At 41.1% G+C, this 17331-nt stretch overlaps 2 protein-coding genes across 3 annotated transcripts; both read right to left on the bottom strand.

Moving 5' to 3' along the window:
- Positions 1–2813: 2813 nt before the first annotated feature.
- On the bottom strand, positions 2814–9097 carry LOC114159418 (claudin-4-like). The gene is made up of 3 exons (XM_028041385.1): positions 8980–9097; positions 4160–4292; positions 2814–3856 (listed from the first exon to the last, which is right to left on the bottom strand). Exons 2-3 carry the CDS (start codon positions 4289–4291, stop codon positions 3353–3355), a joined length of 636 nt encoding a protein of 211 aa, XP_027897186.1. The 5' UTR covers position 4292; positions 8980–9097; the 3' UTR covers positions 2814–3352.
- Positions 9098–9704: 607 nt separating this feature from the next.
- On the bottom strand, positions 9705–13000 carry cldni (claudin i). Of its 2 annotated transcripts, none has more exons than XM_028041432.1 (4): positions 12912–13000; positions 12723–12801; positions 11726–11868; positions 9705–10744 (listed from the first exon to the last, which is right to left on the bottom strand). In XM_028041432.1, the coding sequence occupies exons 3-4, from the start codon at positions 11855–11857 to the stop codon at positions 10241–10243; spliced, it is 636 nt and encodes a 211-aa protein (XP_027897233.1). In that variant the 5' UTR covers positions 11858–11868; positions 12723–12801; positions 12912–13000; the 3' UTR covers positions 9705–10240. The 2 variants fall into 2 exon arrangements, with proteins under 2 accessions (XP_027897233.1, XP_027897232.1); XM_028041431.1 differs by having other exon boundaries at positions 11726–11858; positions 12912–12997.
- Between the last annotated feature and the right edge of the window lie 4331 nt (positions 13001–17331).

Here is a 17331-nt window from a genome sequence, read left to right as displayed (position 1 = left end):
GTCACACCTGTTAGTTGTATTGCTATATGTTTATTCTAAGTTCCTGTATATTCCCACCAAGTTTGAACTATTTGGGTTACATGCACAAGGTTGGACGTTGTTTTTCCCAGCTGCATGGGAACCAGTCTGTTTCCCAGGCTTTGGATCCCTTATCCCTTTTGTATAAAACTCATGTGTTGTTATAGGGAGCCAGAACATATCAAGTCGGGGCAAAGTGAATGTAAAAACATTTATTTTTGTTGTCAGATATTTGCCCAGTAAATCATAAAGGGCGAGATCTGATGTGCCGATTAGGGATTGATCTTGTCTCAATACCGGAGGGTGTAAAAGTTGCATCACAGTCTGATTGGACTCACACAGCTGTGAAATTTGACTCATCTGCTCAAATTTGAGTCTCTTTCTATGTATATGAATGGAAACTTCCAAATTCAACTCTTGCACAACAACTTCTTGCAGAAGTGAAAACTTTAATTTCCCCTTTTTCCGATAATAAACAGCCTGATGAATTACGCTGCGTTTCTAATGTTTCATTAGGAGCTGATTGTGATTATGAGAAGCGATGGTTCAGAGCTCCTTCTGAGAAACTGTCAACATCTGCTTTGTTTTGGATCACACACACAGCGGCTCTGGCTGTCTCTCTCTCAGCTGATCAGAGAGTTTTTTGTGTTCCTGACTCTTACCCACACATTCCTTTGGCAAAATCACAAAATTTGTGAATGGAGTGATGTAGGATCATTTAATCATGCGTGTAAAAATGAGACTGATTGGATTATTTCACCTGCTGACCCAAATGTAATGTTTTCTGAGCGCATGTCAGCCTTCAAAAAGATGCTTCATTGTACAGTGCACTGTAAAAAGAAACTGTGGAATTGATTCCTACCGGGAACTATCTGTTCCCCTTATTACCAGGTACCAGATGCCCTTGGCACTTTGCCCCGACTTGATATGTTCTGGCTCTGTGGATATTCCCTGTACCTGTTTCTCCCAGCATATTGGGCCGGTAGGTGTGGCCCAGTTGTAGCAAAGCATTCCTATGTTGTTGGCAGTGTAGAACTTCAAGGGCAACACCGACGGGTCCGCAGATCACCCACAGACCCGCGTGGCCCAATTTGGGTTCGACTGTTCCAGAGGATAGCAGGTTGTGGACTCGGGGTCAGCAGGCTGTTCTACCCTTCCTCCCTTCTATAGGTATTGGTCAAGTTATGCTTCTTGTGGAAACTTTGAGTTACAGGTTTGAGTCATTTGTTAATGATGTTTTGGTTGGTCTTGGAGCAGCTAAAGTTGAAGTAACATCGTTAAGGCTAATGGCTCTTCAAAATGGAATGGTTCTAGATCAGTGGTTCTTAACCTTTTTTGAGGTACCGAACCCATCAGTTTCATATGCGCAGTCACCGAACCTTTCTTTAGTGATAAATAAAATAATTTTTTTTCCAAATTCAAGACATATGTATATGTTTTTTTGCTGGTGCACAAAATGAGCCGTGCATGAACGTCACCTTTGCTCAAAGAACAAAACCATGAACTCACAGCAAGTTACAGTGTTACTTTATTCTGGCCCCCAAAAAATATTTCGGCCCCATAAAAGAATTTCAGCCCCCAAAAATATTTTTTTACTATTTTACTAATTAAAAATAAATTTGGATTTTTTTCAAAGAATTAAAAATTTTTTTAATAACTTATTTGTTTTATTTTAAATTTAATTAGTTTTTTGTTGTTTGGAATCCACAAAATACTTATTTGGGGCCAGAATAAAGTTTTGCACAGATGACATACCTGCAAATCAGTGTGACTTCTGCTGTTGTCTTTGGGAGACCAGTTCAGAGAGGCGTGGCTTCACCTTGGCAAGTGCATCTTCAGAGCAAACTCTGTTCATTTTCTTCTCTTTTTGCTCGACATATTTAGTATGGATTAAAATATTAAGAAAGAAACCACACGAAGTACAACTACGACAGCCGCTGATACTGCGTGCACTAAATTCCCCGCAGCACTGATTGGCTGAGCAATGTAACATGGTCCTCTGCAGCAAGTGATGGCCAAGCGGGGCGTCATCACGACTTTACACAAGTGTGTCTTTGCCTCCGCGGCAGAGGCTCCGCCGAACCCCTGACACCGACTCATCGAACCCCTGGGGTTCGACCGAACCCAGGTTAAGAACCACTGATGTAGATCAACTAACAGCTTCTACAGGGGGAGTTTGTGTAATGGTAGGTGCTTCTTGTTGTACTTTTATTCCAGCTAATGATGAAGATGGTGGTGCTATTGCTAATGCACTGTCTAACCTGAGAGCTCTGAAGAACGCTCTTCATGATGACCATGCTTCTCCATCTGATTGGTTCTCGTGGCTTGGAAACAACTCCTAATAAAACTTCTCACACTGGCGTTTATTGTGTTGGGGATATTAATGATCTTGTCTTGCTGTGTGATTCCCCTACTTAAACGGTTAGTAGAAAGTTTCATTAATGTTCGTCTCTTAAAATACACTTTCCTTACACACACAACTGATCAGTTCCATAACTCTATCTACCTGATGATTCTGATGACTTGGACGTTTTGTCCTCCAGCGATGAGGAGGGTAATGTTAATGTTTCTTTTTTTGTCTTTAAGTAGTGATAATCATTGATATTTTCAAGCCTGTACAAGCCTGGCAGCTAAGCTAGTTTTTCTTCCACGACACTCTTCTTTTAGAAAGAATCAAAATAAAGGATTAAAACAGCAGATGGTTACCACAAATCTTTTATGATGTAATTTAAATTTGCTTTGTTTAATTTTTTTAAGCAAAACAAAGTTTGTTTACAAAGTTTTGAAACTGAGTCTTCTGTGTTTGATTCATTTTATTCCTTTTTATGAAAACATTTGTATCTGGCAAAGCTTTAATGATCTATGCTGATCATTGTAAAGAAACAAAAATAGAACAAACCAACTTATAGTAAATGTTTCGTCAGTAAAAAGCAATGCAGAAGCTGAAGAGTATCTGAGAAACACACTCATAAAATTATTTCCCGAGGCCCATTTGGTTGGGAGCTTTCTATAAATGAATACAAAACAAAAAGAAATGACAGAGAAGTGGACAGGATTATATAAGCAAACACAATTGTCATTTAAGTTGTCTTGGAAAAATTGTGACTGAAATCTTATTTTCCTGCAGAAAGACTTTTGCATCTTGCACCTTGTTTATGCGTATATTTTTAAACTTACATTTTAAGCAACATTTCAAAATGTTGGAAATGAACATGTACAAACTACAATCCTTCAAGCACCAACAAATAAAATTATGTTGTCGTCTTCATGGTTTTTATCAACTCTACTCCCTTGTCTGCCTGTCTATTGGACACCAGCCCCTTCCATAAAACCTCTAAATTACAACGTCGTTTGGACCTGAAGCTCTGTTGCTGTAGTACTTGGCGGTTCTATTAGAGTTGCTGGATCTGGGTCTGCTGAAGCAGCAGAGCAGAACTCCAGTCAGGATCAATATCACACCGGCTGCCCAGCCGATATAGATACACGCTCCCGGCTCTCTCTTCTGGAAATTCAGGAATATAGGGTTGTAGAAATCTCTTATTACAGTATGTGCCACCCCGCTGACTGGGATGATCACCAGCAGGCCGGCCAGCATCAGGCCCACTGCGGCCATCAGGCTGAGTTTGGGCTTGGCGTCTTCGTTCTGAACACATGCGGTGAAGTCGGCACCCAAAAACAAGATGAGGAGGCTGAGCCCACAAAGGACGCAGCTGATGATGGTCATGGAGCGGCTAGCCTGAAGGTCAGAGGATAGTACCAGAAAGGAGTCGTACACTTTGCACTTCATCTGTCCAGTTCTTTGCGTCACGCAGTTCATCCATAGACCTTCATAAATCACCTAAAGACACAGAAACAAAATATTAAATATGTTCTATATTTTCTATATATTATATCAAATAGACATTGAATTTATTTCTGTTTCCTAAATGGCAGAAACTTTGTAGACTTCTTTGGGAATGAAATTAGTCTTTTGCCAAACATGGGCTGAAAGGCCACTCAGAGAGGAAGACACCATCAGCACCATGAAAAGCCAGATTAGTGATCGTTGGTGTAAACCATAAAAGCTACCTAAACACAACTATGATAATTTCAACCATAACAAGGCTTTTGATTGTCTCTATTTAACACAATATATAGTTACCTGTGCAGTAACAATGTTTGCTCCAATGAATGTAGTAATTTTCCACTGAGGACCGGTGCAACACCCGATGACCCCAATCAGGCCGAGGGCTCCAAGGGCCACACAAACCATCTGAACTGCTGAGGATCTCATTCTGCAAAAGATAACAGCAGAAAGCAAATAATTAAAGAAATTACTGCAATATATTCTCTGGCTTTGGTAACAGTCAACCATCCATTGTCCATCCATCCATCCATCCATCCATCCATCCATCTTCTTCCGCTTATCCGGGGTCGGGTCGCGGGGGTAGCAGCTTCAGAAGGGAGGCCCAGACTTCCCTCTCCCCGGCCACTTCTTCCAGCTCCTCCGGGAGAATCCAAAGGTGTTCCCAGGCCAGCCGAGAGACACAGTCCCTCCAGCGTGTCCTGGTTCTTCCCGGGGCCTCCTCCCGGTGGGACGTGCCCCGAACACCTCACCAGGGAGGCGTCCAGGAGGCATCCTGACCAGATGCCCGAGCCACCTCAACTGGCTCCTCTCGATGTGAAGGAGCAGCGGCTCTACTCTGAGTCCCTCCCGGATGACTGAGCTTCTCACCCTATCTCTAAGGGAGAGCCCAGACACCCTACGGAGAAAACCCATTTCGGCCGCTTGTATCCGCGATCTCGTTCTTTCGGTCATGACCCAAAGCTCATGACCATAGATGAGGGTGGGAACGTAGATCGACCGGTAAATCGAGAGCTTCGCTTTTTGGCTCAGCTCTCTCTTCACCACGACGGACCGGTACAGCTCCAGCTTGACGGCAGACGCTGCGTCAATCCGCCTGTCGATCTCCCGCTCTCTTCTTCCCTCATTCGTGAACAAGATCCCAAGATACTTAAACTCCTCCACTTGGGGCAGGACACCCCCCCCCCCCCCCCCACCCGCCCCCGACCCGGAGAAGGCACTCTACCCTTTTCCGGCTCAAGACCATGGCCTCGGATTTGGAGGCACTGATTGCCATCCCAGCCGCTTCACACTCTGCTGCGAACCGCTCCAGCGAGAGCTGCAGATCACTTCCTGATGGAGCCAAAAGGACCACATCATCTGCAAAAAGCAGAGATCCCAAGGCCACCAAAACGGATCCCTTCAACACCTTGGCTGCGCCTAGAAATTCTGTTCATAAAATTAATGAACAGAATCGGTGACAAAGGGCAGCCTTGACAGAGTCCAACTCTCACCTGAAACGAGCCCAACTTACTGCCGGCAATGCGGACCAGACTCTGACACCGGTTATACAGGGACCTGACAGCCTGTATCAAAGGGCCTGGTACCCCATACTCCCGGAGAACCCCCCACAGGGCTCCCCGAGGGACACGGTCGAATGCCTTCTCCAAGTCCACAAAACACATGTAGACATGTTGGGTGAACTCCCAAAACCCTCCAGGACCCTGCTGAGGGTGTAGAGCTGGTTCAGTGTTCCACAACCAGGACGAAAACCACACTGGTTTTCCTGAATCCGAGGTTTGACTATCCGACTGACCCTCCTCTCCAGGACCCCTGAATAGACCTTGCCAGGGAGTCTTAAGAGTGTGGCCCCCTACAATTGGAGCACACCTTCTGGTCCCCCTTTTTGAACAGGGGGACCACCACCCCAGTCTGCCAATCCAGGGGAACTGCCCCCGATGTCCATGCGATATTGCAGAGCCACGTCAGCCAACACAACCCTACAACATCCAGAGCTTTAAGGAACTCCGGGCGGATCTCATCCACCGAGAGAGATCCGCCCGCCTTGCCACCGAGGAGCTTTTTAACCACCTCAGCGACCTCATCCCCAGAGATTGGAGAGCCCAAACAAGAGTCCCCAGTCTCAGCTTCCTCAATGGAAGGCATGTTGGTGGGATTGAGTAGGTCTTCGAAGTATTCTGCCCACCAGCCCACAACATCCCGAGTTGAGGTCAGCATCACACCATCCCCACTATAAACAGTGTTGGTGCTGCACTGCTTCCCCCTAATGTGACGCCAGATGGTGGACCAGAATCGCCTCAAAGCTGTATGGAAGTCTTTCTCCATGGCCTCTCCAAACTCCTCCCACGCCCGAGTTTTTGCCTCAGTAACCACCAGAGCCGCATGCCGCATCGCCCGCCGGTACCCATCAGCTGCTTCCGGGGTCCCACAGGCCAAAAAGGCCCGATAGAACTCCCTTTTCAGCCTGACAGCATCCCTCACCGAAGGTATCCACCAACAGGTTCGAGGGTTGCCGCCGCGACAGGCACCAACAACCTTGTGGCCATAGCTCCAATCGGCCGCCTCGACAATGGAGGCACGGAACATGGTCCACTCAGACTCCATGTCCCCCACCTCCCCCGGGACGTGTTTGAAGTTTTGCTGGAGATGGGAGTTAAAGCTCCGTCTCACAGGTTATTCCGCCAGACGTTTCCAGCAGACCCTCACAACACGTTTGGGCCTGCCAGGTCTGACCGGCATCCTCCCCCACCACTGGAGCCAACTCACCACCAGGTAGTGATCAGTGGACAGCTCCACACCTCTCTTCACCCAAGTGTCCAAGACATGCAGTCGCAGATCCGATGAAACGATGACAAAGTCAATCATCGAACTGCGGCCTAGGGTGTCCTGGTGCCAAGTGCACGTGTGGACACTCTTATGCTTGAATATGGTGTTCATTATGGACAATCCATGACGAGCACAGAAGTCCAACAACAGAACAACGCTCGAGTTCAGATCGGGGGGCCGTTCCTCCCAACCACGCCCCTCCAGGTCTCACTGTCATTGCCCACGTTGAGCGTTGAAGTCCCCCAGCAGAACAAGGAAGTCCTCCAGGGAGGCACTCTCCAGTACCCCCTCTAGGGACTCTAAGAAGGGTGGGTATCTGAACTGTCGTTTGGCCCATAAGCACAAACAACAGTCAGGACCCGTCCCCCCACCCGTAGGCGGAGGGAGGCTACCCTCTCGTTCACCGGGGTAAACCCCAACGTACAGGCGCCGAGATGAGGAGCGACAAGTATGCCCACTCCTGCTCGACGCCTCTCACCTTGGGCAGTTCCAGAGTGGAAGTATGTCCAGCCCCTCTCAAGGAGACTGGTTCCAGAACCAGAGCCATGCGTCGAGGCGAGACCGACTATTTCTAGCCGGAACCTCTCAGCCTCACACACTAGCTCCGGCTCATTCCCCACCATAGAGGTGACATTCCACGTCGCAAGAGCCAGCTTCTGCAACCGAGGATCGGACCGCCAGGGTCCCCTCCCTCTGCCGCCACCCATCACACAATGCACCTGACCCCTTGGGCCCCTCTCACGGGTGGTGGGCCCATGGGAGGGGGGACCCATGTTTCCTCTTCGGGCTAAGCCCGGCCGGGTTCTATGGGAAAAAGCCAGCCACCAGACGCTTGCCGTCATGCCCCCCCTCCAGGCTGGCTCCAGGGTGGGGCCCCGGTGACCCGCGTCCGGGCAAGGGACCAAGAAGTCCAATGTTTAAGCACTCTCTAGCACTTTGCCGTGTCCGAGTATTTATTTTGTGTGTACATGTGCCCGTACAAAAATAAAGTTTTGCCTCTTTAAAAATGTATTACAAATTCCTAATATCGAAGTAACTTCTATTCTCATGGCATCCAAAGAGGAGGTGTCTTCCTCAACAAATTAGTGCTCATCTGTGTATGTGTAAGAAAGTAGATTTTTGTTTGTTTTATTTCTTTCATTTAGTCTCTTATTGAGCGTTGGGTCACTCGGGTGATGGGATGATGATGGGATCATTCTGGGGGATCCTGCGTCTTTTCCAGGCCATAAGGAATATATGCACCCTGTACTCCTGCTAGTGGAACGCCAATGCCTGATCCAGCAGACAGCAGGAAGGGCCAGGCTACATTTGGTAGCCTATATTTCAGAACCCACAGAGACAATGGAGATGGACAGCAATTGTTACAAACTTACCCCTAAACGCAAAGCAGGAAGCGTTGGAAGATTTGAAATTGTTAATGCCATGCATTCTGCGCATGTGCTCTTTCATGATGCTCAATTGGTATTAATGGACCCAAAGTGTGGTGCAATGGTGTGTGCCACACCATTGCACCACCACCATCAGCCTGAACCGTTGATATGAGGCAGGATGGATCCATGCTTTCATGTTGTTGATGCCAAATTCTGACCCGACCGTCCGCATGTCGCAGCAGAAATCGAGACTCAACAAACCAGGCAACGTTTTTCCAATCTTCTATTGTCCAGTTTTGGTGAGTCTGTGCGAATTGTAGCCTCAGTTTCCTGATCTTAGCTGCCAGGACTGGGACCCGGTGTAGCCCATCCACCTTAAGGTCCAACGTGTTGTGTGTTCAGAGATGCTCTTCTGCAGACCTCGGTTGTAACGATTTGATTTACTGTTGCCGTTCTATCAGCTCGAACCAGTCCGGCCATTCTTGTACAAACACATACATCAATGTACCTACAGTTACAAATTACCTTCAGATCAGAGCTTAAAATACGTACACACCGATTAACATAAATTAATAGTTGGAATAATTTAAGTCATTCGATTAATACGCATTATTTTTGTACTCCTTATTTTTTCTCTTAAATTGTGCAATATTATTACTTTGCTTAATTTCTCTCCACAAAATGTATCCTTAAAATAAAATCCCTCCTTAAACTGATATCACATGCATGCAAGATGTCTGCAAACTTAATTTCTTTAAATTACACTTTCCTCTCAGGTCACACCTTCGCTCTCTATACTTCTTAAATTTTGAATAGTCTTTGGATGCAGATTCTTTTTAGCTTTAAACATCAACTTATATTTTAGCTAAATGAGTTTTTTTCTTAACATTGAAATAAGTAAAGAGGGAAGATATTGCCTACCTTTATCAGGTGCTACAGGTTCTTCTATTTATTCAGACTTTAAATGATATGATCATAGACTGTGAAGCAGTGATCTCTGTGTGGTTCAGTCTTCTCTTACACAACCAAATAAGAAAATTCAAAACCGTCGTGATTTGTTTTGTTTTTTTGCATTAACAACGGTTTCACGTTCTCAGCAAATTGTATCTTTTGGGAATTTAAGTTGTGAAATGTAACATTGTACTTCTCCTTTTTAAGATTACACGCACTGTTGCAGACTTTATGCAAAAAGCTTTTATATTTGCTGTCAAAGTTTTGTGAGCCTCACAAGATAAATATAAACATTTATCAGTATTTTAGAATTTTTAAAAAATTAAATTAACTAGATGTTGATTATGTTTATAAGTTTTACAAAGTAAGGAAATTCTTTGAATTGGGAGAAGTTATGCATTACCAGCAAAAACATAAATATAAGATAAAAAATTCAGACTAGTTTGCAACATCCAACAAATACTTAGCTGAGCGTTTGCACCTACATGAAGAAAACCCTCTAAATATGATTTTGTGACAGATCCACCCAGACTTGTGCCTCATTTTACATTTGAAGTTTTATGTTACAAAATTGTCCTAACAGCAAGTCAGAAAAACCATATTGCTGCATTTTTTTGTTAGAGAGATTATAACTTAGCTCTTTAGCTTTTTTCCCCCCAAATTCTATATTTAAAAAATTGCTAAATGCTTTGAAATTGAATCTGTCTTCTGTGTTTTTATTCCTTTTTCCAAACATATCTGTATCTGACGAAGCTTTAATAATTTCTAGCGATCAGTTTACAAAATGAGAAACAAAACCAGTTTTATGAATAGAAAGTCATGCAGAAGCTTGAGAAACACAACAACAAAAATGTTTCCTGAGGCAAATCTGGTTGGTAGCAAAGAAATCATGAACATAAAATGGACTAAATAAGCAAACAAAATTGTCATTTGGGTTATTATCTTGTAACTTGCCTGTAACAATCCATGTAATATGTCATTTGGCTGCTTAGAGAGACTTCTTCATATGTCTTTTTCATTATTATGTCACAAATTTCTAGAAAAATTCATGGGAATTCAACCTTTTTGCCAGGATAGAAAAAAAACAGCTCAGAAACTGTTGGAAATAAAACTTTACAGAGCACATACCTTCCAGCACCAACTGTTACAATTACAGAAATAATAATCAGATTCAGATATTCTTAGCATATATTAGCATAAAGTATTTACAGTTTCTGGTACCACCCGGCCTCTACACGTAGTTCTTGTTTGGCGCTGAAGCGCTGTTGCTGTAGTACTTGGCGGTTCCTCCGGAGCTGCTGGATTTGGGTCTGCTGAAGCAGCAGAGCAGACCTCCAGCCAGGAGCATCATCACGCCGGCTGCCCAGCCGATATAGATGCATCCTCCCAGCTCTCTCTTCAGGGACTCGTGCACCAGTTGGTTGTGGAAATCTCTCACAGTGTTGTGCGCCGACCAGCTGACCGGGATGATCACCAGCAGGCCGGCCAGCATCAGCCCCACTGCGGCCATCAGGCTGATTTTGGGCTTGACGTCTTCGTTCTGAACACATGTGGTGAAGTCGGCGCCGCAGAAGAGGACGAGGAGGCTGAGCCCACTGAGCATGCAGCTGATGATGGTCATGGCGCGGGCGGCCTGCAGGTCAGAGCCTAACTGCAACAAGGAGTCGTACACTTTGCACTGTTGCTGCCCAGTGCTCTGCTTCACACACTGCATCCACAGACCTTCTTGACTCTCCTACACCGAAAGACGCAGAAACAGACATTTACACGCACTGTTTAAAACACATTTTCTTCTCATTTTCTGTATTCCAGCAAACACTATAAAAATTTTAAGCAAGCTAGGAAAGGCATAATGATGATGTCAGAACATTGTAGGTTTCTGATGAATTCACAAGATTTGGATTAAACAGCAGCAAGTTTGTTGCTTCATTTGGAGGAAACGGCTAGAAAGCTTGCAAATCACAGACCAACCAAACTTGAATGATGTTCTGTGGATGTTTTTGCAGCACGAGGGACTGGTGCACTCCACAAAGCCATGAGGAAATTACTATGTAGAAATGCTGAAGCAGCAATCCAAGACAGGAAGTTAAAGCTTGGGCTCCAGTGGATCTTCCACTTGGACACTGACCCAAAGTTTGCAGCCATATTAGTTATGGACCACTGTATGTGCTGTACAAATACCCTGGAGCTCTGCTTGTTGTTGCTAGGTAACAGGCAGAATTCCACTGGGGTTGCTAGGTAACAGGTAGTGCCTGCTGCTCTGGAATGTTTTTAGAACAACACATTTTCTAGACACCAAAAAACATGAACTTATTGCCCAAAAAACAACTGGATGTTTTTTTTTTTTAAAGCTCTTTCGGCTGTTTTCAGAAGCTGTTGTGACCAAAATGTTAATAGAAAAACGTGCAAAATGTGAATTTTCCATCATATTTAAGAATGTTCAGTATGTTTAAGCCAAGAAGTGAAGATTAAAAGGCAATTTAAAAACTATTTTCTTCAATCAGTGTGGCATTTAGTAAATATAGACAGTGATAATCCTAACTGACCTTAAATAGTAAAACCTACAATTATAATATTGAAATTATTTCCTGCTTAAACCATAAAATATTATTGCATAATTGTCGAGTAATAAAACATAAAACCTGCAAGACCATTACTTTCTGATCATTTAAGTCATAAAATATATTGTGTTGCTCTGTGAATCATAAGTGCTTACCTGCGCCGTCACAATGTTGTTTCCTATGAAGGCTGACACTTTCCAGAGAGGAAGGGCGCAGCAGACGATGACCCCAATGAGCCCCATGACCCCAAAGGCCACACATACCATCTGAACAGCTGACGATCCCATTCTGAAAAAACCTACATATATAAAAATCTGGATTTTTTTTTTTTCTACAAATTTAGAATTTCTTATGCATTAAGATAAGGTTTTCTAAAGCTATTTAAAATAAAAAACAATGTTCAGAATTAATTTCTTTTGTTGCGCCCATTGTTACAGTTAATCTGTGTGTTTGTCAAAGCTTCAGCTGGATTCACTCCCTCAGACAAAACACTTATTACATGGTTTATGTCGCCACAGGATCTGTGGTTTAAGGTAACATTTTCAAATCCAAGTCATGCCCAGACAGGCCTGAGGTCTCCACCCATTACAGGCTCAGCCACGGCTTCACAACGTCCAGCAAGGGAGACAAAATTAAAAAATAATTGTAACCATTTTATGAGTATTTGATCACACCAGGTTAACAGAAATCAGACTTTTAATACCGATGTGTGCAGAAGAATCAGCCACATTTGATTTAAACGTTAAAATATCTTGAATTATTCTTTTTGTAAGTTGAAACATATAAACATTAAATATTATTTTGATTAAATTGAGATTCTTTAAATCAGAAGTAGTAAATAATCACATGAAGGCTGGCACAAAAAATTTAATTTCAATTAATTTATTTAGTTTTTGAACATTTTTTAATTCAGAAGTATAAAGAATCAACAACCTATATGAAGGCTGGCACAGAAAAATGTAAGTATTTTAAATTAATTTATTTAGTTTTTAAACATTTAAGGCAATTTTTACCCAAACTGGTTGATTAAATTCCAGAGCAAAAGAGCAAAAAAAAAAAAAAATCTGATTCTTTTAAATAAATACCTTTAAAAACATTTATTTCTTTAATGTTTTCTTAGTGATGTTGTTCAGATTGCATGTAAAGACTTACCTATTTGTCTTCTTTGAACACCTGTAGAGGTTTAGAGGTTTTAGTTGAAGATGTTTCCCGATGCGCGGCCGTCTGGAAGCTGCAGTGTGAGGAAACAAACGTTACTTATAGAGGAATGTCAGGAGTAGGTGGAGCTCCACTCCAGCCAGAGAAACACAGAGGAAATATGGAGCTGAAACCAGTTCTGACCTGAACATGTTCCCCTCTTTTCCCCATCTTTTTGGAAACAGAGGTCACAAATTTTCTGGAGAAAAAAAAGAAAAAGGAATAAAATCTCTTTCATGTTTTTATTCTGTCACAACAGTGATGCTGCGTTGTTTCTCCATTTGTGTCCATCACAAGTTGAAAAAAATTAACCACTAAGTGAATCATCTGGAAGATTGCCAGTTTTTCCCATCAGCACATCCAGTCGGCACAAACAAATCCCACGCAGGTTTCCATAGCTATCCCAGCTGCCTCCACACCTGTCTGTGTCGAAATTGATGACGAAGACGAGAAGAAGCAGAGACCGTGAGGTCTTGACTCATCTTGTTGGTTTCATGGATCACGAGAAAGATGAATGAAGAAACAAGAAGGAATGTCGGCTTTAAAAATAGACGTGTTGGTAGTTTTGCTTTGCATGACATCAAAATTAATCATTGAAAATAATCTGACAGAGAGAAAACAGGAAAATGGACAGATTTGGATAGAATGAGACAAATGTTCATTAATGTTCTGATTTTTAACTGTAGTAAGTCTGATTCTCACTTTGAATTAATCTAATTATTATTTTATTTAATTTATTAAGGAAAAGATACATTAGACCAATCTGCCCAAATGGTTGTGACAGCTTCCATCCACCATTAGAGATAATTGAGAGTCTTTGTCAACAATAAGATTTAATTTCCATCCTGTTCTTCAAATTAAAGAGTTTTCCCAACATAATTTATCTTTTTAATCATCTCAACTCAATCTGAGTTTTATAGGAAACTTTATTTTTAACCATCCTTGGCTGGATTTGAATGGTGTTTACTGACCTACATAATAAACACACAAGCTGGATTAAACCCTGTAAGACGAAGTGTTGTAATATTACAACATCTTTATTTCAAACCACAAAAAGTACAAATATTGACTTTTCTTTTGTTTTTAACTGAAACTTGGAGATTAAACCTTTTTGATCAATGGTGGAACGGATTGGAACCAGTTACATTTACTGGAGTAACTTTCTTATTTTCACCAGCAATAATCTGCAGACATTGATTCTTACTTTGAATTCATCTGATTAATTCTGACATTAGACATTATTTAAAAAATAAGGGAAAAAAGACATTAAACCAGCTGGCCATGTTGTTGTGCCAACTGAATCAACCAAACAAGATAACTGGGTTAAATTTTGGTTTTTTACTCTTCAAATTGTTTGAGTCATTACAACTCAACTTGAGTTTGGACTTTTGTAGGAAACTTTGTTTTTTGAACAATTAAAATATGGGGGTTTTATTTTTAATGTTATTGTCCTGCTACATAAACACAAGCTCACTCAAAACTCTGTACAACATTTAAATTTCAAAGAAAAAAGGAACAATGTTGAGCTTTTTTCTGCTTTTTGTTTTTTTAACCCAAACTTTGAGATTGAACCCTATTGTTCAGTCTTGGAACGCTATTAAATTAGAAATTAGCATATAATCAGAGTTGGGTTGTAAAAAGTTACTTGTAGGAATAGTTTTACTACGCTGTACTTTTTACTTTTACTTGAGTAATATGTTCCTGACGCGTTGCTCCTTTTACTTTAGTAAAATTTCTGGATACTTTACTTATGGAGATTAACTTCAATAAATGAAGAAAAATAATTTTAAAAAACCATCAGGAGATACAGACACAACTATAGATGACATTAAAGTGCGACTTCTTGTTTGTTTTGTCTGAAATCAGATTTTTTTTGTGTGTTGTTCATTCTACTGAATTATGTGACGACAGTCAGATTTTTGTGTTTTTCACGACTCCGAAGCGACTCGCATGCACAGGAGAGGAACGTCGACATCACAAATCTGCGCTCCGTTTACAGACGTAATGATGGATTCCAAAAAATGATAAGAAAAAAACAGCTACTAAAAAATTGCAACTAATAGCCACAACGTTTAGCAACAGCGTCTAAGTGATGTGATGCGCTTCACTGATGGACTCCATTAATAATGTCATGATTATGATTTTTTTATGCCATTTTTTACGTCCGTCCGGCTTCTTCTGGTGCAGAATAATGATTCACATAATGACGTAAAAGCCGGATTAAATGTGACATTATTCAGACTGCAGACGATTTGAAGACAATCGGATACTTATCTAAATTAGTTCCACATATGGGAGTGGAACAAATTGGATTTTTTGGATCAGAATCGGGTCGCATGTGGGCAAAGAAACCTGATTTGTGATTAAGCAGACTTTAACAGCTGGATTAAATGGGAGATGATGGATGGATGGATTTTGTCACCCAGCAGAAAGCTGAACGTTTGTTTTATTTTTTCTGTGTAGAACGTTCTCCATCGCAGGGATGATTGAAAACACAGTTTGTTTCATTCATGAGAGTCGGAGTTCTGCTCCTGATCAGCTCAGATGTCACTGAGACGGTTTCCAGACGCTAAGCGGCTCCTCATTGAAGAGCTTTGTTTGTCAAAGCACCATCATGTCAAAAACTAATTTATGGATATATGACCTTAGTTTGAACTCAACCATGGGGTTTGCAGATTCCTGCAGTAAGTTCATAAATATTCATATTCATAGAATATTTCCCCTCTTGCCTGGACAACTATAAACAAAACAACATTTTTATCAAATTAAAAAAGCCTGATTTCTGCATAAAAGGGAGCTGGAAATCATTGAGCATTTGAAGCATAAAATCTGCAAACAACACAGATTATTTTCCACAATCTGTGTGGATTTTTTTGTGTTTATATTCTCAGCAAGACGAACTCGATATGAAACGCTCAGTCTTCATGTTTATTTATTTAGTCAGGTTTTTCCAAAATCTGCTCTGGAATAAAAAAAAAATTATATAAAATTGAATTAACCCTTTTAGAAGATGTTTTAAAAACAGTGACAATTTCCTTGTTAGATTATTTTGTTTGTATAAATATAAACTAGAGCTTGAAAACTAAGTGTGCTCAATTTTTAACAGCACAAATGGCCCCCGGACCAAACTTTGGACACCCTTGGCTTAACGTAAACCTTGTGTCAGTTTGTGTTGTAACATTTAAAGCGCTCATTATTACATTTCCTGGCTCATACAAACATATAAAGCACATAAATTTAAATGTAAAGTTGCTCAGTAAAGCATGAAAAAACTGGAAAAACTTGCAGATATCCATCTTGAAAGCCTAAGGAAGACTGAACGCATCCTGAAAGGCTTTTTTCACTGCAGTTTTCCTGTCGTTACACCAAAGTGAACTGCATAAGATATTATCATAAGAGTCAATCCAAGCCATAATGTAACCACAAGCTTGAGAGACTGAGTTGCACAGGCCTGTAATCTGGTTCAGACGTGCTGGAACAAAAGTTGCAGGACAGTTGCTCTCGAGGAGTTGGTGACGTCTGATCTGCTGAGAATAGGCATAAAGAATGTCCTAATATTCCTCTCTCTGGATGCATCAACCTTGTGAAATGTTAGAGCAGCAAAGAGCTGCTATATAAAATAACAGAAATGCCAAAATGTGGGTTTTTTTACGTATGAGAGCAGATAATCTGTAATAACAGATTGTAAGCTTTAAATATCTTTGTGAGAGGTTATACTAATAGATGGAGTGTCCATAATTATGTTTTGTTTTCATTAATATTTTAAAAGTATAAATCATGTTTTTAAATATTATTTTACTTTATACAGGTGTTATTTTTTTAAGAATTTTTTTTCAGAGGATAACTAAAGCATTAAACTAAGATTTGTTCCATTTTTATTAGTTAAGCATTGTCTAATGCGAATGCAAATTGCATTTGGTTTCTTTCTAAATTTTATTGAGCCCTTTGAGATTGAAGAATTCAAAGTGAATTACCAATCAATAAATGATAATCTTGCAAGCTGGCTAGTTAAAGTACATTATATGGATTAATTACACAGATGATCAAGTTTTTTTTCTGCTTATTATGATGTTTGCCTACTTATACCTAGTGAAAATATTACATTTAACAAAAGAATATTACATCAGATCAATTTCTGTCCATTTTTTATTAGCATGCATTAATGACTATACGTTGTATATTCTGACAAATACGGTGAAAAGATTTGGTCAGTCCAACTATTATTCATATTTAAAGCAAGTTTTTAAAACACATATTATACACTTTCAGACAACTTAAAATGAAATGAAATTGTTGGGTAAATAAAGTCTAGAGTAGTTAAAAAAATCAATCAGGTGTGTTTTTAATAAATCATGAAATTCTGCAACTATCAGTTTTACCACTAGATGGCGACGTTTAAAGGTTTTCATGAGCTCACCTTTGCAGCCGTTAAAAACTGCTGTGGGTGGAGTTTATTTTTAAGACAGACATAGCAAATAGCCAATCAGATGCAAAGGAATTGGTTTGAGTGACCAATCAGCATCTGAGAAAGCTGGGAAGAGTTGGGTTTGATTCAGCCTCGTAT

The sequence above is a fragment of the Xiphophorus couchianus genome, chromosome 16 (genome assembly GCF_001444195.1).
Source record: "Xiphophorus couchianus chromosome 16, X_couchianus-1.0, whole genome shotgun sequence".
In the NCBI taxonomy this organism is placed as follows: Eukaryota; Metazoa; Chordata; class Actinopteri; order Cyprinodontiformes; family Poeciliidae; genus Xiphophorus; species Xiphophorus couchianus.
This window is presented reverse-complemented; position numbering and strand designations above follow the sequence as displayed.